This window comes from Amblyomma americanum, chromosome 2, assembly GCF_052857255.1.
Source record: "Amblyomma americanum isolate KBUSLIRL-KWMA chromosome 2, ASM5285725v1, whole genome shotgun sequence".
Lineage (NCBI taxonomy): Eukaryota > Metazoa > Arthropoda > Arachnida > Ixodida > Ixodidae > Amblyomma > Amblyomma americanum.
The window spans coordinates 41,491,528-41,516,936 of NC_135498.1; the positions used below are offsets into that span (position 1 = coordinate 41,491,528).

At 49.6% G+C, this 25,409-nt stretch overlaps 2 protein-coding genes and 1 pseudogene across 2 annotated transcripts; 1 reads left to right on the forward strand and 2 right to left on the reverse strand.

The window, feature by feature from the left end:
• Nucleotides 1-3,578: 3,578 nt before the first annotated feature.
• Nucleotides 3,579-9,153, reverse strand: LOC144119648 (uncharacterized). The gene is made up of 6 exons (XM_077652216.1): nt 9,094-9,153; nt 8,863-8,935; nt 7,059-7,153; nt 5,696-5,797; nt 4,385-4,435; nt 3,579-3,614 (listed from the first exon to the last, which is right to left on the reverse strand). Exons 1-6 carry the CDS (start codon nt 9,151-9,153, stop codon nt 3,579-3,581), a joined length of 417 nt encoding a protein of 138 aa, XP_077508342.1.
• Nucleotides 9,154-9,786: 633 nt separating this feature from the next.
• LOC144119649 (uncharacterized) lies at nt 9,787-10,716 on the reverse strand (annotated as a pseudogene).
• Nucleotides 10,717-14,985: 4,269 nt separating this feature from the next.
• On the forward strand, nt 14,986-24,782 carry LOC144119650 (uncharacterized). The gene is made up of 7 exons (XM_077652217.1): nt 14,986-15,045; nt 15,479-15,551; nt 19,111-19,205; nt 20,620-20,721; nt 22,300-22,347; nt 23,824-23,874; nt 24,531-24,782. Exons 1-7 carry the CDS (start codon nt 14,986-14,988, stop codon nt 24,723-24,725), a joined length of 624 nt encoding a protein of 207 aa, XP_077508343.1. The 3' UTR covers nt 24,726-24,782.
• Nucleotides 24,783-25,409: the final 627 nt, after the last annotated feature.

Consider the following 25,409-nt stretch of genomic DNA (forward strand, 5'->3'; position numbering starts at 1 on the left):
ATGTGGAGGATGGAGAAGGACATAATAATTAATAATAATAATTGGTTTTTGGGGAAAGGAAATGGCGCAGTATCTGTCTCATATATCGTTGGACACCTGAACCGAGCCGTAAGGGAAGGGATAAAGGAGGGAGTGAGATAATAATAATAATAATTGGTTTGGGGGAAAGGAAATGGCGCAGTATCTGTCTCATATATCGTTGGACACCTGAACCGCGCCGTAACGGAAGGGATAAAGGAGGGAGTGAAAGAAGAAAGGAAGAAGAGGTGCCGTAGTGGAGGGCTCCGGAATAATTTCGACCACCTGGGGATCTTTAACGTGCACTGACATCGCACAGCACACGGGCGCCTTAGCGTTTTTCCTCCATAAAAACGCAGCCGCTGCGGTAGGGTTCGAACCCGGGAACTCCGGATCAACGGATGTAATATGACGTAGTCAATACAGTACAAAGAAATGCAGTATAATCTACAGTGCAGTGCGTAAAATGACCCAGTGTGTTGCTGATCAATGAGAACTCATTAGCCGATAAGAAATTGAATGTAGAAATCGTGCATGGCTTGTCAGTATTGTGTAGGTTAGCAGGGAGGGCACGAGTGAAAGAGCTTAGCCCTCTGGCTCCTAAAATGGCGCCTTCGTTTCCGGTTGTCATTAGTTATCCACGAATTGAGAGGGCGGGTGGCGCATTTAACGCTTCCGTTACTTTCCGGGCACTTTATTTTGGCTGCCGTCAGCCGCGCCGGTCAAGTTGACGGCGCTTGCATTTGCAGGTGCGGAGGCTACCATGACGCTGCTCTTGCTCTCCAAGTCCTGCTGGTACCGTATCAGGCAGCACAGGAACAGCGCCTGCGCGAAAAGAGGCGTTGGCAGCTGCAACTGGCACGCCGCTATCATCATCAGCCAGTTTCGGACCACTGCACGACCAGAGTCTCTTAGTTCTAACAGTTTGGAAACTTCGAATAGATGTAAGAGGATGACCTACAGTTGGTTTAGCGCAGAGAGTTGACAAACATACTTCAGAGGGAAAATAGGGGCTTCTCTCCCGTGCACACCCATTCCACATTCGGGCTCACAGTTAGGAAAAAAAATCGTTGGGGGCACTTAGACATCTCTTAACTGCGGGAAGGCGAAAGCCGTTTGCGACTCATTGACTCATTGCACTGATTTGAATTTGAGCGGTGACGTCACGCTGCGCATGCGCGGTTGTTGCTTGGCGGCGGATCACGCCACCTGCCAAAGTGGACAGTGGGATGTAACGGACGGTCACCGTGAGTATGAGCCATTAAAGGCTTTCGCAATAAAAAAAACGGGGGGGGGGGGGGGGGGGGGGGAGAACGGAAGGAGCGTGAGGTCATGCACCCGCCCTTCGCAAGCCATGCAAGCTCCCTCGAAGCCGTTCAGTTTCCTCTTTCTCCCACATGACCCCCCGTGACCCCACGTGACCGCTAGGATTCGGTCCTAGCGAATGAAACAATGCACGGGCCGTCACGTGGGGTCGATAAAGTTTCTCGAAATGTCCGAGAGGAAGAAGTGGCGCTCCGATAGTTCATCCCCCTTGGAGAGGCGCAGGAACGCCGGGAAGATGAGGTTTCGTATTTGTCTTGGCTACTGTTGGGCACGAAACGTGAATTTAGCCGTAACGTCACGACTCTTCTAGAAACAACAAAATAATGCTGTGAAAGTCTTCTGCTTGCCTAACACCGAAAATTTCAATTACGTTAACTTTGTTGAACAGAAAAACGTAGTAATAAAAAAAATTTAGTCCGTGCTCAGAGAAGACAGTTGCGAGGCAGAATCCACGTTTACAATCCAACAGTAGCCAAGTAGCCAAGCCTATTGCGAAACCACATTGTGCCGGTATTCCGCTGTTTTTAAGAAACTCGCTTAGGCGGTAACGCCTCTTTTATGTCGAGGTAAGTTTTAGAAACTCTATGCACACTTCCTTCCATGTGGTTTTATGACTAGACTTCAAAACTGCTCGGGAGACTTCCTCTTCCGCTCACTTTCCTCCCATCCGTGGTGGAAGCCATCCATTTTGTAGCCAGGCGTTGCTCTCTGGACCAAGCAAGATGAGCACTTATCTTGTAACAACGACCTTTACAGACCAGATCATTATAACCGGTACTATTATGGCCGCCACAGAAAGCTGTTGTTGTGTGGGGTTTTATGGCGCATAAGCAACTATGGCTATCATGCGCCAAACACAAACCACAGAAAGCATTTCTCGAAGTTTCTAAGATCAGGGTTGCGCAGAAGTGCTGAAATTTTCTCTCTGAACAGATTTGGACGCTTGTTGAAGCAGAGAAGTGTTGATAATGTGCACGTTTCTGAACAAGCAATCTTGGCACTACAATAATGGCGCTTCGGAGGCTTACCCCAGCTTCCCCTACACGGTTTCCACCACAGAGATGAGCTGTTCCCAGTTTCAGTTCATTTCATTTTAAATGAAAATTCGTTTTTTTTTTGCTTCGGTTAGAATTTACACCCTCAGGCGCTTTCTTGCACGCCCTTAACGTGTACATCAAACATTTTCCTTTCCGTCACGCCTTGCTGCTCGTCTTGGAATCACATACATTCTTTTTGTTAACCGACAAGTTTCGGTTCAGTCGTCACCATCATAAGCCTGACCACACCCACTGCCGGGCACAGGCCTCTCCCACGTCTCTCGAATTAACCCCGTCCTTTGCCAGCTGCGCCCAACCTATGCCTGCAAACTTCTTAATCTCATCCGCCCACCTAACCTTCTGCCGCCCTCTGCTACGCTTGCCTTCTCTTGGTACCCACTCCGTTACCCTTAAGGACTAGCGGTTATCTTGCCTTCGCATTACACGCCCTGCCCAAGACCATTTCTTCCTCTTGATTTCGACTAGGATGTCATTAACCCGCGTTTGTTTCCTCACCCACTCTTCCCGCTTCCGGTCTCCTTAACGTTACACCTATCATTTTTCTTTCCATAGCTCGCTGCGTTGTCCTTAACTTGAGCTGACCCTATTTAGATGAGTATAGAAATGTATCGGGCAGCATATATTTGTAAGGTATCACGCTAAGCTGCATTAAGTAACTTGGGAGATCGCTCCTAAATTACGAAGCACACGAGCAGGAAACTAATATAACCCAACAAGCTCGCAGTACGGAAGTGACCATGCACTCACCTCTACGGAGGTTGGGAGGAGCATCAACCATGAAGGAAGAAGCGAGGGAATCTGCGTAACGAGATACGAAGAGCTTCGCGTTAGAAGCGCGAAGCCTCATATATGAGAAACATGCAATGAGAATCGATAAAGATGTAATTACTTTAAGCTCAGACAGCTTGGTTAAACTGCTCTGATGCACAGTATATTCGGAAGGAGGCCGGATATAAAGTAAGAGCATTGCCGGCCTCCCGACCTTTGTGCATTCTTTACTGCTGTTTGTTTTTTGATGCGATAAATGTTGAAGCCCCATCAGGCCAAAATGCGCCCATGGCATGATGAAGGAAAGAATTTAGGACAGGCTGTTACGTCACATTTTTTTTAAACCTGATGTGAGAGTTCTCTCCCCCCCCCCCCCCCCCCCCCCCTCCACTGGTAGGCCGCGCCGTCTCAGCTCGAAGACGCTGCGCTGAGCATTGCTATTGGCTGCGCCATCGGCCAAAGCCGACCAGTAGCCCTTGCGAAAACATGGGACTTCCAGCCCATTTTTTGTCATGAAACTCTACATCAACAGGCTGTCTTAATTGTCCCTTCCTCCATGTTTGTGTGTCACAAAATTCGACCACTGGCCAGAGGGAAGTTATTAACTTCCGGTAAAAGCATTATCATCTGCTAACACTAGCGCGTGGCCGACACATAATATAATTCCGTACCACTGTGAACTTTTTGAAAAGCTTTTTGACCTTTGTCAAAAATATTGGTTCCAATCTGCCATCGAAAATCCCATCACCTTAATGTGAACGCTGACTGTACCATTGCTGCAACGGACATGACGTCAGTCACGCGCTCTCGGCAAGAGCACGCTAGCAATGTGGAAAAGACGCCTCGTCCGCCACAGCCTCGGTCGTGCCAGGCTCCGCTGACAATAGCGCTCCCGCTCCGGCTATTGGACTCCAAACTTATGAAAAGTACTGTACATGCGCTTAGCGCGCTTTGTTCCGCTCAATTCGTAGGAATGCTGCCTTGTTCAAGCACAGCTATGACGCGGATGTTTCGTCTAGACTCGAAAGTTGCTCTCAGGAATCACAGACACGCGAGCTTTGCTGCACTTGGAGCACAGCTTTGTGAATCCAGCAAGGCAGCGGCAGGCGACGCATATGGAGAGCGGCGGCGGCGGCACAGTGTGCGCGTAACTCAATGGCCGTCACCGAGATAGCGAGAAGTCGCAGCTGAGTGGTGGGCCATGTTACGCGTACCTCTTCCCAATGAAGACCGAACACCTGGACGATATCAGCGGCAGATTCGTCCTGTAAAAAAAAGCAGCAACAATTCTTGTCATATTTTACAGCGATAGCTGTTATGCGCTCGTACCAGGCTTACGCGTCGCCGTCGGCGTAACCGGTGGGTGCGTTAATGTCACGTGAGCTTATGTCAAGGTCAACCTGGGTCGCATAAGCCTACGGGTGGCTCTGTTTGGTACAGGCCCCTGCCAGTGCAGGGATGCATCACTTGACCACTGCACCAGTGCTCCAGGAATATATCCCCGAAATTAAACGCCTAAACACCTATCCCTGAAGATCGCGTGGCACAGTCGTAACCGTCCTGTTTTTTTTTTAAATTTCAAAATCATGCCGGTGCTTCGCCTGAAATTAACTAAATGATTGCAGTGTCATAGAACAACAAGGTAGGCATATATGCTGATCGTAAGTAAGCCATACGAGTGTCAAGCATTATTTTATTTGCCTGAACACAATGGCACACATAAACAGAGAAGGTTGCTAATGTTCAAAATGTATGCAGTTGTCCCGACACACTTGTACCATGTGAGAGGCGTGTGGGGCGCGGAGCGGCAGCTTCAGAGGATGTCGCCCCCTGTGGTCGTACGTTCCAACTGCATGGGTTCACGTTCGTCGGGGGGTAGCATATAAAGTGCTAAAACTTTCGCCGTCCCTTCTACAGGTATGGAAGATAGCGCACCTGGCCTCTGTGCATATACCAGATAAGTAACGAAATAGCCAGTAGCACATCGACACTGGCTACTTAACTGTGCCTAAGTAATACGATACCAGAGAACCGAAAAGATCACATCCTCCACAAGAAATTCCAGTGACCCTCAACAAAATCCTAAATGAACGTTTTCAAGCAATCAATCAATCAATCAATCAATATATCAATCAATCAATGACATTGGCGTTTCGCTGCGGATCCCACGCTTGAGGGTTCGAATTGCAGAAACACCCGTGTTAGGATGAAAATGCATTCCAATGTAGAAAGGACTGCCACAGTTAGGCTAAATATAGAAGGAATTGTCGCAGTTTTTGCATTAAAATGATATATTCATTGGTCATCGCTTTTCATATCATACGGCTGCTTCTGTGGCGGTTGAAGTGACGGGCGCCAACCGATCGCGATACTCTGATGCAGTGCATCCACTGATTGGCCATATAGCGCGGGCTGTACACTCAGATTCTTTGCCTGAGAAGTCAGAGGCAGCACAGTGAAGCGCGAAGGCGCCCGCTTGGGTGCTGCAGCATGGTTAAAGGCCGCCTCTGTTTTGGGGTCCTCACCTTGGTCGCGTTGTGGACGACGTAGGCGGCGAAGTAGACGCACATCCCGAGAACGTGCGTTGCGATGGCCGTCGAGCTCAGCACCATGATCCGCAGGTTGTCCTGGTGGGAAGTGGAAAGAGCAGCGCCCTTCTGCTGTAAAAACGCGATGCTTTGGTCTCAAATTTGAAATAAATTGTTTTTTGGGGGAAAGGAATTATGGCAGCACAACATCTGCCTCACATATCGGCGGACTCCTGAACCTCGCCGTAAGGGAAAGGATAAAGGAGGGAGCGAAAGAAGAAAGGAAGGAAGAGGTGCCGTAGTGGAGGGCTCCGGATTGATTTCGACGGCCTAGGGATCTTTAACGTGCACTGACATCGCACAGCCCACGGGCGCCTTTTGCGTTACGCCTCTATCGAAACGCGGTCGCCGCGGTCGGGTTCGAACCCGGGTACTCCGGATCAGTAGCCGAGCGCCCCAACCACTCAGCCACCGCGGCGGGCATCTCAAATTTGTCTCAATTCTCAAATTTGATGGTGCCCAATGACTGGTCCACTGGTGGTCATGCGGCGGAGATGGCGTCACGACCCTCTCAACCACTTTCATATCTGGCGGGGAGTGCTCATACCACTACTGATGCAGTGAAGCAGCGGTGAAGCGATGCGCGCCACTGCCCCGAAAGGTGGCTGTTTCAAAAGCAACCATCGATGGGACTTGCGCGACCCAGATCGCTCTTCCCAAGCTCCCGTAAGGCTTATGCGCAGCGCCACGCTAGGTAAGGGGCTAATTTTGCGCTCCTCTCTGATTGGTTTCTGTAGGGTAATATGACCGAGATGACGTCATCACCCAGTTGACCAGTCGTGTATTCTCAATTTTGACGTTGCTCTCTAATTGGTCAATTTCTGTCACGAGTCCCGGATGACGTCAGCAGGTTGGCGTGACCCCCAACTGACTAATCAGGGAATTTCGTTACGAAGAAACCCCAAACTGCATGACGATAGCATAAATGCATTCGCATTAAAGAAAAGTCTGCAGCTGCACTTAAGATTGCTTACGTGTGAGAAGGCGTAAGCCTTCAGTTTGCGCTAAGCCCGCTCGCTCACTTCCTGAACGCAGTCGCACGCGCTGCGGCGTGATCTGACCCGATACCAACGTTCCCGATACGCGCAGCTGGCAATTCTACCTCTGCATAGTCCGGCGTATTCACACAAGCAAACGGCCTTGGCGGCGTGCGTGTCACGTGCTTTGTTCCGGAGCGCCGGGGCGGGAGCGGTGAGCGCGAATATAGTAGGGAGCCTCGATGCGGCGGCGCTGGCATCGAGGCACCTTAGAATATAGCGAATGACGCGCACTCCGCACGCAGGCACGATTATGTAAGTACCTGGCCGGCGGCGACGATCCAGGCTATGATGAAGCCCAGGCTTGCTCCCCGCAGGAGGCATCCGAAGCCTCTGGATAACCAGACGTACGAGCGCCCTGAAAAAAAAAAGAAAGAGGGGAGGAGGTGGTACCCGTTCCGCATGGCGCGCCTGACAAATAGCGCAGCGTCCAGAAACGAATACCATTACATTCCGCGTTGTTTCCTTTGCACAGGTTTTTTCTTGCGCCGTGAGCTGCAACTGCCACTTTCCTAGACGAAATGGCACGGCGGGAATTGTCACTATAAAACTGGAGAAAACAGTTGAGCTCAATACCAAGGACTATGACGCGACAGTGTTAATGGGGCAATGCCCATATAAGCACTATTAGTCATTCTCTAATTTACATTCATAGATCCCTGGGAGTCGTCATACGACCCCTGGCGTAGTGGTGCTGCGGTTATGGGATGCGCCACTGCCCTACGATGGCAGATGCTGCTATCGGTAGGGCTTGTGAGACCCAGGTTATTCTTCCCGAGCAACCTCTGGCGGCCAGAAATACCCGAACCTGCCACGGGGGGCGGTCTGTTCCCAATACTGCGAGCAGGTTGTGATACCATCACAAGTTTACGCTTATACAACGCCGACGCCGACGGACTTTCTGCATAACTGAAGTTTTTAACGTTCTCGCGTTAAAGCACACACCGACAAAGGAAAGCTCGGTGGAATCAGAAGGGTTGAAATGCGGGCCAGTTGGTTGATAGCAACTTGAAAAAAACCAGTCACAAAAGACAAGGGACAAGAGAAGAAGTGCTCATGCCACAACGACTGGCCTTGGCTCTGCTGGCTCTGCTGGCCTTGCTGGGACTATGTTTTGACTAATAAATCTCAGTTGACAACCAGTCGTTGTGGCGTGAGCACTCCTCTTGTCCCTTGTCTTTTGTGATCGGTGGAATGTGTGAGGAAGGATATAGTGAGATAGCGTCGCCATATCTGGGGTGCTTGCTGTTGCGCCACACTTCAGGCAGCGTTGCACATAGTGTCCGCAGAGATGCGCCGGTATCGTGGTCACTTGCATGAGCTATCCGGGGTGGCTTCATCAGTTCTTTTGCCGCACGACAGGGACGAATGTGGTTTGAGGACCCTCTGACGTCAGCCCAAGCGAACGTGGCGTGCCTAATTGAATGTATTATTTCAAAGACCTACAACCGCAAGCATCTCAAGAACTCAGTGGCAAGTGGCCCTCAAAGAAGACCCCCGCACCAACGGCGTCGACTTAAGCCCGATACGTCGTCGCGGTCAATCACCCTCCCCTACCAGCCACCTACAACGGCACGCTTTCAGGTGCAAATGACATTAGTGAAATCACCTTCATTAGGAGGAATTTGCCGCTGCGTTTTCGAGTTTTACCTGAATACACGTAAATATACTTTGTTATTAGCGTTTGAGATACCGAAACTGTAAGCTTTGCTGTGATCAGGAGAGACTACAATAGCCACTCTGTGGCCTCTCGTTGAAATGCTTCATCGGAATTTCTAGAATGGTTAAGATAAATGCTTATGCAATCAAAGTTTAGCACTTACTCGACCTCGACAATGAGTCACTGCAAGTTTTCTAGGCTCGCTCAGGGGTCGTAGACAAAGGTTGCCCCGCACCAATGACAACAAGCGCCACAGATAACATGTTGAGCAGCAGCTTCAGTGTTCTATGCGCACCGTTGTCGGCTTGCGTCCTATGCATTCTTCAGCATATTAAAGTTTTCTGCCTCTTGCAAGTGAAGAGCTCTCATCAGAGGCACAGGTATATTGGCTGCTTTCATGCACTTACTGTTCCCTTCGCACGCCATTGCCGCAGTGAACATCAGGCCCACGTAGATGCTGAGGAACACAAAGCTGATGACCTGCGCGAATCGGATGCAGCAGTAAGATCGGTGTTTCATGTCAGCGCGATGGCTCTGTCTTCACAGACTCCGCGATTTCCAAGGCTATAGTGCACGCTGCTTGTAACGCCATAGAGGATTAATGATCTTTATTAAACGCACCTAACAGTTGTGCTTACCGCGAAGGCCACGGCGGCCGAACGAGCCTGCGTCTTGCCCCTGCTAACAATGCACCCCATGTCGGCGGTCAATCTTCGTCTGCTTCGTTACCGAGATCAGCCACGTGGCGTCGGGTAGGGTTTTCTTCTTCTTTTAGTGCGATAGCACTCAATGGGTGTCTAGGGAAAAAAATTGCTGCGTTTCAGCCCGGATGAACCTTTAGTAAGACGAGCGAAAGCTCTGTTAAGCATGATTATACATTGTTTAGCTTTGATTAAACTCTACTGCGTGTAATGGTTTGTCTTGGACAGCGACGACACATCGTCGCAGCACCAGTGCCGGCACGTTGCTCATCCATGGCTTTGTGTGCAGATAAGCACACGCCACAGGCTTTTATATGGTGGACGGCGCGTCACGCGATTTACGGCAGTTGAGAGAGTGTCGTCGGCTCCGCATACGCAGCTGTGGCGAGGCGCAGAAAGTCACGTGACATGACGTCATAGCCAAGCCTCCACTCCTCCTGGTTTGAAGGTCAAATTTCATAGCCGCATGACCTGCAGCTGTCTACGATAGGAGTAGAGCTTTCGCTCTAAAAGGCGTCCTGTGTCGGGAGGTAGGTCTATAGATAACAATTTTATTGGTACATGAAGGAATTAAGTGATGGGCGGAGGAGAAAAGAGGAACCAAGACGACGATGGGCCCTCGGGCCCGCTCTAGATGGCCGGGCACTGCTGTGCTTCGGCGACCCTCGGGCCCAGCCCACTGTCAGTAGCTGTATCACCGACAGCGAGCTGCTCAGAGCAGCCTCCTATCGCTCCTGATGTCCTGACCCTTGCCACGGGGGCTTGGATTTGTTTGGTCAGTTCAGAATGACGTGATTGAAGTCGGCTCTGGTGCTATAGGACACAAGTGGCAGTGAAGAGAGGTTTCACCGCGGGTTACACTTGAGAGAAAGAAAGGGGTCGTGAGTGTGGCCGTTTGAAGACTGCGCCAAAAAGCCTGGTCGCTTTTTGGAAGAGATTTATGCGGTGGAGCGTATAGATTAGGCGGGAAGAAGAAGAAAGGGAATTTTAATGAAAGAAAGGCGGAGAGGTGCGGGAATTTCTATAAAACACGGGGAGGTCGTGGTAGTTGAGAAGGCGATGATCCCTGGCACTGCGAGACGAAGGCAGGTCGCTGTAATGCCCGATTAGTGATCGGGCTTGTATGTGAGCGGCTGTGTTGCCTGGGTGTTCGCTGTGTGCATTGACCCCGAGGAGGGCGATGAGGCGATTTGGGGGGGGGGGGGGGGATGATGCTAGGATTTTTGCAGCCGGGGATTCGATTTTGCGACTGCCGTAATTACTGAGTGCTGTTTTGTAATCTGAAAAAATATAGTCAGCGGAGAAGTGTGCGATAGCTAAGGCAATTGCTGCCTCTTCTGTTTCCAGGGAATTTTGCAAATTTGGAATAGACGCACTGTCTATCGGGTTTTGGAATCCGTCCACTATGGACAATGAGTAAGCTGGTCGGTTCTAATATTCGGCAGCGTCTACATAAACTGCCGCAGCATGGGGAGGATAGTTCTGGTGCAAAGCCTTGGCTCTAGCTTTCCGTCTCTCTCGGTCATGCTCCGGGTGGGTATTTTTGGGATGTGGTGGAATGTATCAAACTACTTTGGTACTACATTCCTACCAACACCGTGACCAACCGTTTGTTGTACAGCGTTCCGCGTGGTGTCATGCGATTTCTCGCTGCTTATAACCTACATGTGATTGTCAAGTTAGAGGTTAGCTTGCGACAGGGATTCGAACCGACGACATATGCGCCTTCAAATTTATACCTTCGCAGACTCTTTACCTCTTCCCTTAAGGCGTGGTTTATAAGTCCACGGAGATGTGAAACAGTTTGTGCTCTTCGATTGGTTGGTGCCCAAGGAGAAATAATTCTCTATCTAGGAACCTAGGGACATTGCATGGATTAAGACCCGGAGTTTCAGCATCGCACGGGAGATTTTTTCTCCTCTCTCACTGCTATCAAGTAGAATAAATTGTTTATGCCTTCTGAATTGAACCATATGCTTATTTTCGCGCACTTCAGAGGAGAAAGCAAAAACTTGGGAGACCATCACAAAATACTAAATTGTTCACGTTGCAGTTTTCTCCTTTGCTATGTCTTAGGTGCCTTCAGTGAACGAAATCTACATATCTGCGAACTCCTGGTCCGGAGCGCAGGTTACTGAAACTACCAATAGTTTAAAAGACGAGACCTTGCGCCCAAGAATTTAGCGTCACATCCGGCCGGCTGACAATAGAGACATTTAGTATAACGTACGCAGACATACGCAAAGGCATAGCGAACGCTATAAAATAGCGTCCTTCGTACTGCGAAAGCGCCAAACACTATTCCAAACAGAGGTTTAACGTACTTGCGCGTGACGTACGCTGTTTTTCGAATTTAGCGTGCGTGCTCTTGCTTACGCTAGGAAAAATAGCGTTGTCAAGATGGCGGCGCCCACGTCATTCGCCTCGGGGAGAATTCATCAATGTTATTGGGTTTATAGGCATACTCATTGCCTTTAAATGGTACACGTGATATTCGCTTTCCCTACCCTCGCCAAAAGCATAACGAATGAGGGATAAACTTGCCCAACTTTCGGCTCTGTGTAACGAATCAGCAGTTCTTAACCCTAACAAGACACCGCCGACTGTGGATTGCCTTGATTTCGATTTTTACGCCAAGGTAGCCTTGCCAAATGGAGTCGTTTCGGCGGTAGGCAGATGGGGCCGAAAGGACTCAACATGACATTATCAAAAACCTCGTCGGTTCAGTTACCTAAAAGAAATTGGGCCCCGACTCGATTTAACTGTCCATGGAACTGTCTATCTACGCGATACGACTTGGATAACCTTGGATAAATGCGAAAAATGTGTCACAAAATATTTCCACATTTTAACACCGGATGGCGCCACTGCGGCCTGCGCTATCGTTGTATTCAGGTTTGCATACGATAAACTAAACGTGCATATACAATTTCCGCTCCAACCTCCCGCTAAATGCTTGCGTATAGCGTACGTAAGCGCTCATACGCTATTCTAAAGCTCTATAATAGCACCGCCACCACGTCGGCCGCTATGTGGAGCATTATATGAGGCTCCCACTGATGCCGCTTCATTGTTCCTAGTTTGTTTTAAGAACAATTTAGGTTCGTTATATTCAAGGTAACATACGTAAGTTCGTTATATGCGAGGCTGACACACTAAAGTTCGTTATATTTGATGGTGCATGCTAAGGTTCGATATGCCACGCGCGTCGGAGGTCGTCATTTCCGCTTGCGGAGACCTTTCTAATAAGAACGCATTATAACCGAAAATATGCAGGTGGGCTTCATCAATTCCAAATTTAGTCTCTAGAAAACTGCAGGCACCATATTCGTGATCATAGCCGCGCCATGCATTACAGCTTTCGGCATAGCTTGTCCATTCTTGCTGGATTCTTTGTTATTTAATGAAACATCTTTCAGGGGGCAGGAAGAGACTAAATGTGCCTGCAGCGAGTGAGTGAGTGAGTGAATGATTTCGCCGTGGAGTGAGTGTGTGAGTGGTTAGTGAGTGAGTGAGTGAGTGAGTGAGTGAGTGATTTCGCCGTGGAGTGAGTGTGTGAGTGGTTAGTGAGTGAGTGAGTGAGTGAGTGAGTAAGTGAGTGAGTGAGTGAGTGAGTGAGTGAGTGAGTGAGTGAGTGAGTGAGTGAGTGAGTGAGTGGTTAGTGAGCGTTTATTGAAGAGGATGGCGGCTGGAGAGCATGTGGGTGGGCCCTCAGTCCAGGGTTTCTCGGGCTTCTGCCGACCTTCTGGCGATGAGAAGGAGCGCTTCCTGGTCGTCGAGGCGTGCTCTCGTCAGCTTCACCTCCCACACCTCCTGGGCCGCATTACGTAGATTTAGATGGCGGGATTTTGACGACATGTCCGTGTGAAATGTGTAAGGCTTGGGCTGTCACCGCAACATGGACGTTTGCCTTCGTAAAGCGTTGGGTGCAGGCGATAGTGTAGTTTAGGTTGCGATAGGTGCTTGTTTTAAGACGTCGCATGAGGCAGCAGACTTCAGCGGGAAGGGAGAGATGACGGAGAGGGTAGAGGCGTCTATTAAGACTTTGGGTTTCGAGCCAGGTGGCCAAGTTGGAGGATAGGGGGTACAGGGCAGGAGGGGCGGCGAGCATCAAGAGGCTATCGGAGGCGCCGAGCTCCCGTGGTATCTCATTCCGGACGCGCAGTCTGCCGCCAGTGGCGCGGGAGTCGCTATGGAGTTAGATGCACACGGTGCCTGTATCCTGAAGGCGTTAATGTGGAGCTTCGTCCCACGTAAGCACGCCCAACCGCTCTTGAAGTTTAGCATTCGCGAATAAGGTTCAACGCCCTCACTGCACACCTCAAGGCTTCCGAATAAACACGCCATCCGCATGAAGTAAACAAAGCTTCCGTACAGAACCCGACTAAACTTTGGGGTTACAACGTTACAATAACGGCAATGCTTCCATTCCCAATCTTTTGGCTAAATACGTATTCTGCATAAAGTGAATAACCTTCACTATGACATCCCTCATAGCCTGAATCGCTTTGGGACGTTAAACCCCCATAAATCGTGAAGGAAGCATAAAGTGAATCAGGATTCCTCAGTGGAGCCATAAAGTGTTTTGAAATCAAGCCTCCTGTCTGCCTGCCTGCGTTCGTCTCTCATTTTGGCGTAGATACGGTGACCCATTCTCGCATATCCAGTGGCGCCAGTTGGAAAATGAAGGAAGGCCTCAGATGTTGCTGGCACATACCCACTACGGGGGAGTGGCCAAGACACAGGCGGTTAATTGCTGGATACAGGAAAGTTTTTACGAGAAAAGGAGTGGTAATAGCATGTAGTCTGATAGATTGGAAGACGGAAGGACAGGGGTCCTGTTAACTTGGAGATCGAGGACGGGACAATGGCTTAATGTGCATAATAGTATACAATGCCTGTAGTGTTTCAATGTCGTACTGACTGAGAGCGGGAAAAAGGAATTAGAATGAGAGTCGTTGCGTTTCTTGAAGAAAATTTTGCACAGCAGAGCGCACACTCCTGTCGCTTCGTCCAAGCAAAGAAGCGCCAATGGAAAGAACAACCGCGGAGGACACAGGCAAGCCCAGGTGATGAAATGGAATTTGCAAAAGACGCTTCCTCAAATGAGAGAAGCGGCGGCAGAACACCAGGAAGTGATCTATTGTCTCAGGTTCGGCACAAAAAGGGCACAGTGGGGAAGCCGCCAGGCCAGATCTGTGAAGGTAGAAATTTAGAAGGGGAACCCGGCAACGCAAACGCGTGAAAGAGACCTCTAGTCTGCGCGAGCGCCAGTCTTTGCTACTCCAAGGATGCAGAAGATGCTGATATTCGGGAGATGATTTAAGAACCGAGGCAGCAAATTCCTGAAAAATTGTGTAGCTGTGAAACCTCCCCGCAGCTGTATATGCACACGTTGGCAGGACAGCAACAATTGGGCCGCAGAGAGAGGCTCTTGCTAAGGAATCTGCAACCTCATTAGTGAAAGCCCATTTGACCTGGTACCCAAAGCAATCTTACCGAATTTAGATGGAGCGGAATCAGGAACGTAAAGAGGCGTAATGCCCGAGACTCAGTGGGTGAGGATAATGAAGGGCAAATGGACAGACAGTCTGCCATAACCACGACCTGAGAAACGGTAGTTTCTAATTTTCGTAAGGCTATGATTACTGCTAATAATTCAGCCAGAAATATTGGAGTGAAGTCAGGAAGACGGAGAGAAAAAGACCAATTGAGTGAAGGCGAAAAAATTCCCAGTTGGAAAAGCACCGGGAGAAAGAAGAAGAAAACCCCACCCCAAGCCGCGCGGCTAATCTCCAATTCGAAGCAGAAGAAGAATCGACGACATACATGGGATGCGGGGCCAGCAAGGGCCGGAGACAGGCTCGGTCAGCCGCCCTCAGCTACGCGGTAAGCACGCCCCACCCCCGCCCCCCTTGCTTCTCGGAAACAGTCTACAGCAGGACACTGCACAGTTCACCAGCGCCATCATCCGCGGCCCGTTTCACTGCGCTGGGGAAGGCTATGTTGCATGCGAGCAGGTCGTCGTCCTCACGATAGTATGTTCCTCGCGGCCAGATAGTACTGTTTGCGGCAGCTAAACCAGTCATCAAACTAGCTCGCGCACAATCGGATTTCATTATCTGGGTAAAGTTATGCTGTCGCTAATAGAGCTGTGCGGTGAAAAAAAAAAAAAAATTCGGGCTACGCTGTGTTCAGCGTAGTATGCATGTGCTGCGTATAAGTAGAAACATGTACCCGTTCTTGGAAATCATGAACTCAGTGAAAACATACGCTGGAAAGAGACATAAAAAAATGCACTGTTTGGTTCCATTTTGTGCAGCTTGTCAGCTTCGTGTTCCTGGCCGTTCACTTGGCCGTCATGTTTCTTTCGGCGATGGTGTGCGAAGCAAAGAGTGAGTGCATAAAAGCTGTCTTGTGGAAGGACTATTATGAAGCTGAGAGTAAGTTACCATTAGATATGGCATGCATTCCTAGAGCAGATGGACAAAATGCCGTTATTGACGCCTGATGTCTGGGATTTACCCCCAATTCCTTTACGAGCTTATTGAAGAGAACCGAATTACAGTATAGAAAGATTCCAATACCTGATTTTCAAAGTCAAGTTCAGTCTGTATCTTCGTTGCACCTGTTGTCGGATACAACTCCAGAACGAAGCGGCCTTTCGCCGGTGAAGGGCCCCCCTTCCAGCCAATGGCGTTCTCATGAGCCTGCTGGCGTGACAATGAAAGGAGGGGACTATCCCCGACCATGGGACGAAAGGACTATTCACTCTCATCGGCTACTCCCTGCATCGTCGCGTAAGCAGGCTCACGAGAACCGGCCGACGCCACTGGCTGGAGGGGGTTATTTAACGGGGAAAAGACGCTTTGTTCTTGAGTTGTATCCGACTATATAGCAAAAGCGGTAGCCCGATAGTATAATTATCAGCTTCTCATTTATATCGGGGTGATGGAAAGTGTCACCTAGCCATTACTTATAGCTGGCTCAATATTTTCAATCAATCAGTCAATCAATCAATAAATAAATAAATCATGTGTTTTATTTTCATCAGATTATTATTAGGGTTGAGCCAAGCAAAAGGTGGAAACAGTTTCTACTTGAAACAGGGTGAGCTCCGCGTGTACAGGGCTTGGAGCGTGAGGGGACACGTGTACAAAAAAAAAGAGAACATGGATCGGTTTCTCAAGTGCGGTCGAAATTTTGTCTCTCTCAAGAATAGCATGCACGTATTGGCTGCGTTGTCTTCGCTCAAAATATAACCGGTCGGGGAGCACTCAAGCAGAGAACCTTATTTTCTATGAAATTTTGTTTAACTTTATTTTCTCCAGTTTAAGAAAGTCAATTTGTGTTGAAGCAGGCGGTCTTCAATTACCTCACTTGCATGCTGTTGAGCAACTGTTTCTATCATAAAAGCAACGAGGGCAGTATATCCCCTTCAGGCGTGAATTAAGACAACAAGAAGGGAAATTGATTCCTTCAAATATTGCCTATAAACAGCTACCCAAACTGAGTGGTATGAAGAAAAACATGTTTATTAAGTCAACAGAAATTTTTTGTGATGTGGACATTTGTACACATGGCGCCTCTAGGCCATAAAGTATGTCGACAACCACTCACATAGGCAGAACTATTTCCAGGTGCTGTGACTCTTCACAAGTACTTGAGAATGAATTTTCAATGCCTCTCAGCTTGCCCACTTCGATTGCTTCTACTTTTTGGCATGAAATTCATAGTAACAATCCTTTGCGGCACTTAGGCAGAGGAAAACTGCGCATTTGCGACAGCAAACTCGAGACTTCGAAACACAGCGTGTGTTTCGGCACCTTTGCGGGAAGTTGGCATTCATGTGAATGGGCCAGTGATTGTTTCCATCAAACCTTGTAGAGTTTGTCGGCATGGGCATGCCGATATGTGAGTTTCGGGCAGGCTTTGCAGAGCTGGTGCTCGGTCTTCTCCTCTTGTTTGGTGCAGTCCTGTTGCTTGCAATCAAGCTCCTTGCAATGTCGGACTGAAAGGCCATAACGTCCTTCACATCTTTTTTTGGCAGTCCCTTTACATTAGCATCGCGAATGTACTCAAGCCAGCTGTCTTAAACTGCAAAGGAAATGAAGTGGGAGATTACCCTTACTGGCCATTTCTTCGTCTTTGCATGAAGGGGATAGAGCGATATCAAAAAATCCAACTTGTCAACGCCACCCATAAATCTATTGTACTCGGCGATGACCTGCGGGCAGTTGATGTCGACATGCTCCTTTGCTGCTTTACTCCATCTCTTCACCTTAGTGATAGTGCCTAGTCCTACAACTGTAGAGATCATGTTGACTGGACCATTGTCGTGCCAGCGAACAATGACCACGTGTTCCTCTTCAACAATCTTGAAGTCGTAGCTTCCGCGCCCTCCCTTCTTCAGCTCTTTTTCGCTTTTCAGCTCACAGCCTAGAAGTCTGTTGGCCATAATCGTGCCAGACGCTAAAATTCCAAGCAATTTCAGCTCTCGGAAGAGCGGCACAGAAGAAAAATAATTGTCCATGTAGCATCTCATGTTGAGACCATGCGGGAGCGCTTCCACAAGCCGCATCACAACCGAACCACCAAGGCCCAAATGTGAATGGTCGTTGCTTACGCCAGTGCCTTTCCCTCGATAGAGCTCAAAGTCATGAGCCATGCCGTCTGAACTAGGTGAAACTAGGTTTCACTAGTTGTTCACTTATAAGGCATTCATCAATGCTCACGTGGGGTGTCGGCCCGTTTGAAGCAAGGGCGGGAGCGCAAAGTGGCGCCAAATTTGATGTGTACAATTGTACACACCGCCGCTGAAGGGGATATGCATACCATTCGTTTTTTCATGCGTTCCCTTGAGCCAAAAAAAAATTTGGCCGCACTTGCGAAAGCGTTGCAGAAGCGCTCATACTCCATAGCGCAACAAACTCGCCGCCAAGTGAAGCGCAAACCACAGCGGTCACGCAGACTGAAAATGGTGCCATTCCTTATGAAGCAGAAAACGCAGGCCACTGAAGGCTAGCTTTTCTGCACGACGCGGGCAAACAATAAACCCTGCCATGCAGCGCTGAATGTGCCCCTGGCGCGCGTGATGATAGCAGCGCGGCTGCCCTCGTGGCGGCGATAAGGCGAGCATCAGATCATCGAGATGGGTCAGCCGGGTGTCCCGCCCCCCCCCCCCCCCCCCCCGCTCTTTCCTGGGCATGGATGGATGGATGGAAAACTTTATTAAGCAAGCGAGTTTGGACCGTGCAAGGTCTCAGGGCCACCGCACAGCCCTCACATTACGCGCATGTGTCCAGATGGCACTGGCACCCCGGTTCACACAGCGTGCGTGTCCGGGTCCTGCGACGCAAGGAGGGCCTCCCATTCCTCCCATGTACCGATGGCGGGCTGTCCCTGCGGGGGAGGATTGGCAGGGCAGCCGAAGAGGATGTGGTCCAGGGTGGCGTGCGGAGCTCCGCAGAGAGTGCACTCTGGGGAAACATGGCGGAAGTAGGAGAGACGCTGAGGGGTAGGATGAGATCGGGTCTCGAGTCGCCTCCAGAGGATTTGTTGGGAGTGGGATAGGCGGGGGTGGGGAGGGGGATAGAGTCGACGGGCAAGGCGTGCTTGTTGAGTTAATTCTGAAAACGTGTGTGCCCGCTCCCTCGAGAAATCCCGGCTGGGGTCGCCATTTGCCCGGCAAATAAGTCCTCGGGCTATGTTATCGGCGGCCTCATTTCCGGGATTGCCAGAGTGAGCCGGCACCCACACGAGCTCAATACGCCTATCGGGATTTAGGGTGCACATTCTCAATATCTGCCACGCGGGGGGATGGACGCGTCCGCGGGCATCTGCTGATAGAGCGCACTGGCATGCAGCTTTGGCCAGTTTTTGCCACCGCTGGCATGCTCCGTTCTACTTACGGTGCACCTTAATGAACGGTTACCGCTGACGCCTCCTCTACAGGGCGCCCGTACGTCTGGTTGTCCAAGGGTTTCGGATGCCTCCTGCGAGTGGCGAACCTGGGCTTCATCATCGCCTGGATCGTCGCCGTCGGCCAGGTACGCACGAAGATCACCCCCATAGCTCAGAATGGACTCCTTTTACGATACAAGAACACCATGCTTTGGACAGCTGGCCTATTCAGCATGGTGTGGCTTGTTAGTTAGTGATCTAAATCGGGCACCCATGCGAAGGCCTCGACATTGCACCTCGCATGAAGCGTCGATATCCATCGCGCAAACTGATGTACTACGATCAGTTGACGAACAGACAACGCTTAGGCGGAGTGCTTTACCGACCGGTGGTGGTGGCGTAACGACGGGACGTCGCTCTCAGCGCGAGTGCAGAGCAAAGCCGGTCGGTGATTTTATCAATTAAGGGCTGTGATAGTTGGAAAACGAACCTCACCCCATTATGGGAAACAAAAACTCCATCTGCGCTGACCGCGGCGGCTGCGTTTTTATGGAGAAAAAACGCTAAGGCGCCCGTGTGCTGTGCGATGTCAGTGCACGTTAAAGATCCCCAGATGGTCGAAATTATTCCGGAGCCCTTCACTGCGGCACCTCTTCCTTCCTTTCTGCTTTCACTCCCTCCTTTATCCCTTCCCTTACGGCGCGGTTCAGGTGTCCAACGATATATGAGACAGATACTGCGCCATTTCCTTTCCCCCAAAACCAATTATTATTATTATTCATCTGCGCTGAGGAAAAGAGCGCATCTAAGCTCGGATTGTGTGTTTGCATGATTCGTGCGTTTATTTTTTTGCACACTATCAACATTTCATCAACCGCTAATTGAGTCCTGGATTGAGGCCGCTTTCCTTCTTGATGCGTAACTATCCCACATCTTAGTGATACGGGACCACGAAGGAGAATAGTGTGGTCCCCATCGCACGGGCTTCATGGCATAAACGCACATAGACAGTGTCTGTCACTCATGCTCAGGGTATTTCAGCGCAAGCGACTCATCAGACTTTTCGCTCGAAGAGTAATTCGAGTTATTCTGGCAATTTCCTCGCACCCATGACGTAAGGTGGATCCTTAGAGGCTGAGTTTCGTGCATCATCCGGGGAATGCAATTTTTTTCGTACAAGAATTTGTGGTGTTTTCTGGAAAAGAAACGGTGCAGTAATCGTCTCACGTGCATCGGTGGACACCTCAAACGTGCCGTGACGAAACGGAGGAAGGCTGGAGTAAAAGATGAACGGGAGAAAGCAGCGCCGTAGTGGGGGGCGCCGGAATATTTTCGACCACCAGGGGATCTTTAACGTGCACTGTCATCGCACAGCACACGGGTGCCTTTTACGTTCCGCCTCCATTGAAACGCGGCCGCCGCGGTCGAGTTCGAACCCGGGAACTCCGGATCAGTAGCCGAGTGCTCTAACCGCTTGACGACCGCGGCGCATTTTCGTACTAGAAAACGCATGGTTGAGTTACACCAGCGGTTGCCGCATTCTTCGTTCCTCCTCACCAGGACAGCCTGCAGCACATGGTGTTCTGCACGACGGCCATTGCAACGCGCCTTCTCGGGTTGTGCATCTACGCCGTCGTCTACAACGTCCACGACAAAGTCAAGGTGAGGACCTCGACCAGAGCCAAACCTCTGCCACGCTGCTGTAAACACGAGGCTTCGTGCTTTGCCATACTCTCTATCCCTCGATTCAGTTGGCAACCAAGTAGTGAAGGTGCGGCCCGCGTCGGCGAGTCTGCGACTGTTTCCCGCCAGCCAATTCGATGGTATTCGTAGGACAACATACGATACGCGAAAGTGCTCATCAATCACACGCCATTTTAGCACGCGAACTGTTCTCTAATTCAGTCCCTTCTTTGGAGGCGCAAGTTGAGCCTTCCGGTTCTCTGGCAATAAATTACTCATCAAATTTATGACGCCACATAGACAAAGCCTACATCCTGTTTGGCTGCTTCATTGTTGAAAAAGATGTCAAGTTTCGTGCCCTCCCGCGGCGACGCAGAGAAACAAGAGAAAAAAAATTTATTACAGGACATGTTATGAAGGGATCCTATATGTCCGAGGTATTTGTCCAGTAAGTTATAGTCTCTGTGTAAGTGCTTGTTTCACTTGATAAACCGAAATCAGGGTGTCTAGGATGATGAGTTTAGAGTGGCATAGTTGTACCTAACTATGTAAATAATACGCCATCTCCCTGGTTGTGTACCCCTTTCTAAGCTGACATGGACCACCGCGGACGCATCCTCGAAAGCTTCCACTGTTCTCACCACCCATCTCTGTCATGGCCAGGCTACCCCGACAGTGAATAGATTTAGGCGCCGCACGGAGGTGCTCAGAGATCAGTGGATGAGGCATTTGTCTTGCAGTGGACCCAGCGAGCAGCTGATAAAAATGAAGATTATGGTGATGAACCTAAGAACCCATGTCCTAGGCCAGTCAATGCGGCGTTCCAAGATACGTATTCTACGAGACTTCCTAACTTTTTGCAGTTCGTTCACCATTGACCAAACCAGTCAACAGCTGGAAAATAGCTTTAAGAATCTTGGTAATCGCGAAGCCCTTTTTTTTGCTCTCGAACGGATTTTGCTGCCTCATTCACACGAAAAGAGTGGCAAACTATGACCTGTGCTCTGTCCATAACATATATCACCCTTTCAGTATCATCTTCACAACATATAAGTGCGTTCGGGTGAACGACCTCCTTTGTTTGGTCCTATTGTATGTATTATCTAGCCCATCTGGCGGTGAGAGCAGGACACATTTAATTTTCTACCTTAATTTATCAGGTCAAACTAAAGTATGCATGTATTATCTGTGACATCATCCTGATGCGCATTGTGCGCCAGTGCCACTGATAGGCGCCGAGATATGCGCTGTGCTTTCGTTTCCCTCGGCCAGTTATCGCAGAAGTCACGTGACCATTCTGCCTATAATTATTTTAGGACTGAAAATTAAAGACGGCCATTCTTGGTCAAATAAGACGAGCGTCTGTATGCCTGACATTATCATTTGCAAAGGCCTGTATGTATGCTTCATTTTGTTTTAGGTAAAGATATTTTTTGGGGGCTCGTCTGGCGTATCTACGGTCCACATCTGCCGACCTTGTTTGCACACCCCAACCAGTACAGTGATGCTTTTGACGACACATGTGAAATGCAATGACTTTTACTTTCTTCCTTGCAGGCGGAATCTTCCGCTGATATGATCCAGTTCACGCTACACTGGGAAGAGGTAGGCCTATATAATATGGCGCACAAGTTATTCGCGATTAGTGGGTTCTCAAGGCTGGTCGGGCAGTTTGAACAGCACTGCGTCGCCGCTCTCCAAATATATGTCACCTGCGGTTCAATGCTGGGTTCATGAAGCGCTGCTATAAGTGCAACGTAACTTGTTTCTTTAAAATTGTGACCAGCAACATTGAAGCCTGCAAGAAACTTGAGTGAGATAGCATTCCCGCGAAGTGAAAATTGCAAATAGAGAAACAAGGGACGCCGTAGTTGATGACTCCTTTTTAGTTTAGACCATCTGGGGTTCTTTTAATGTGCGCTGACATCGCACAAAACAAGGCACGTTTCCGTATAGTAGCCTCCATACAAATACGGCAGCCGCGACCAGGATCGAACCCGTGGCGTCGGGATCAGCCGTCGAACGCCAAAGCCACTTAGCTCCCGAGCTGGCCCCGTGAAGTGAGTTGGGAAAGTACGCTGCGTTTCGGTCAAATAATGATCTTAATGTTAGCCACAACGAGAGCAGCCGGCTCAGCACTTGATTCAGCATTGAGAGGCACAGCAATGCCGGAAAGATGAGGTTCCGGATTTGGTTTGGCTATTGCTGCGGCATGAAACGTGCATTCAGCAATTGCAATACGATTCTTCTCGTGACAAACCTCAAAGAATTGCCGTGAAAGTTTCCCCACCAGCCTAATACCTGTGTAAAAATTTTCAAAAACGTGAAAAGCGCAGTATTAAAATAATTTCATCTGAGCGCAGAAGAGAGCATCGCGTCGCAGATGATTTCAGGGACAGAATCCCCGTTTTCGACCCAACACTAGCCAAGCCAAATACGAAACCTCATCTTGCCGGCATTCCCACAGTGGGCGAAGCGCTATTTCGGAAACTCCTCGTATAGACGGTTGCTCGAGTCTTCTTGTAGGTAATATTGAGAATCTCTGTGGCTCCGGTAAGGTCCCGGGCTACGTTCAGCTGCTTTTGTAGACGACAGGTTGCGCGTCGACTTAATCATGAATGCCTCGATGAAGCTTCATTTGCAGGGGTGGAGACACTTATTGTCCGATCGCGAGACGCCATTTTGAATCGCAGACGTTGCGCCGACCCCTACAATGGCGAGAAAGGCGCTAGAATTTATTCTGAAATAAGACTTCGATGTGTGGGAGCAGTACTGAACGCTCTCATGTCTCGCCTATGCTGAAATCCTGAACACGGTGATCCTAACTTCTCGAGAAAAGCCGAACCCCTAGGCGCACCGGCGAGAAAGCATTAGCAAGCGCTCAGCGCGTGATGTCAGCATGACGTAATCGGTGCATGTCTCGCGCTTTGCGACACACACCAGTCGGCGCTCCTGTCCGTCTTAAACTCTCTGGGTCAGATACTCACGGAGACCGAGCGATGTTTGCAGCAGCAGATGTTTTTAGCTTTGGAAATACAAGGATTTTTTCCTGACCCGGCGCTCTGCGCGTCTCTCACTCAGTTATCTTCGCACTTTGTCGTACCTGCTACCCTCATGACCGCCGCCTTAGAGGTGAGCCATTTCCACCCTTCCACCTTTTATAGCTACTGCCTTGTTTTTTTAATACTCTGCTTCAAACTTTGGCGGCGAGCTCTGGAGTTATTAAGAGCTGCTTTCAGATGTCCTGTAAATGGAAGCATTGAGGGTGTCGATAAATATTAGTTTAGAAATACTGCAAATACAAATGAGTAGTTTACGAAAGCTGCTTTTTCGTGCTGATTAGCTGGCCAGATGGACACAAACAGAAGATAATTGTCGTCGCTAATGTCCTAATTTAATCACTTTAATAAAGTTTTTTAGTCAGTGCATGTGCGTTTAAACACCGGGAAATTAGAGACGGTCGTATTCTAAACCTGCTCCATCTGGTAGGATAGTAGTAGCACGCTCGTGTTGCGAGGTATTTACTTCTAAATTTCCAAGCCAATTAGCGCAATAGCGGCCGCGTGACTGTGACGACTGGCACAAAACTTCTTCCTGGTGCGACCATGAAGACAATCATGAAATGAGGCAAGGAAATTTGTTGGGTATCTTGGACATGCAGCCAGCAGCCAGCATGGGACAGATCTAATTTGAGAGGTGCTGGGGAGAGGCCTTTGTCCTGCAGTGGTCGTAACTAGGGCTGATGATCGTGATGGCGTTGACAGCGGGACCTGCCCCCTTTCGCGCAGGCGTACTTTCTCTGCTCCCTGATCCGTTATCAGCGGAACTTCACGCCGAGGAGCAGCGACCAAGAAGAAGCGGCCGCAGCCGCGTCGGGGTCGTCGGCCGAAGCGGACCACGCCGCAGCAGCTGGAGGAGGGTCGCCAGCCGGCGCCTCCCACGGCTCCGATTCCTCGGGGTCCGGAAACGCTGGCGGAAAGTGAAGGCGCCATTTCAGTCTGGTGCCTTCGCTGCTGCCCACTCAACGAATCAGACGTACTGCGCGCAATTTTAACTTCCACACATATGGCTAAAAATGTTTTCAATAAAACGCTCTCCCATAGTACACCCATTTTGAGAATACGATTAGCGGTAGTAGCATCAGCATCATCGCAAGCCTGAGTCCACTGCAGGACGTAGGCCTCAGCCACCGACCGCCAATTAGCCCTGGCATGCTCCAGCTGCGGCCACCCCTTACCAAAACTTATTTATTCAGTCTATAGGCTGTCCATAGACTTTTGTCTGTAAAGTCTGTAGAATGTCTGTACACATATCCTAGGGCAGTCTAGGCAATACAAATCCTACTGCCAGTCTATAGACGATATATGGTCAAACACTTTTAGTAGACTTTTGTCTATATACTGTGAGTAAACTAAAGGAAATATCTGTGGGAAGGCAATAGAGTCGCAAGCGTGGTCGACACCAAGCATATGTGCTTGGAAAATTATTAATTGGTTTTTGGGGAAAGGAAATGGCGCAGTATCTGTCTCATATATCGTTGGACACCTGAACCGCGCCGTAAGGGAAGGGATAAAGGAGGGAGTGAAAGAAGAAAGGAAGAATAGGTGCCGTAGTGGAGGGCTCCGAAATAATTTCGACCACCTGGGGATCTTTAACGTGCACTGACA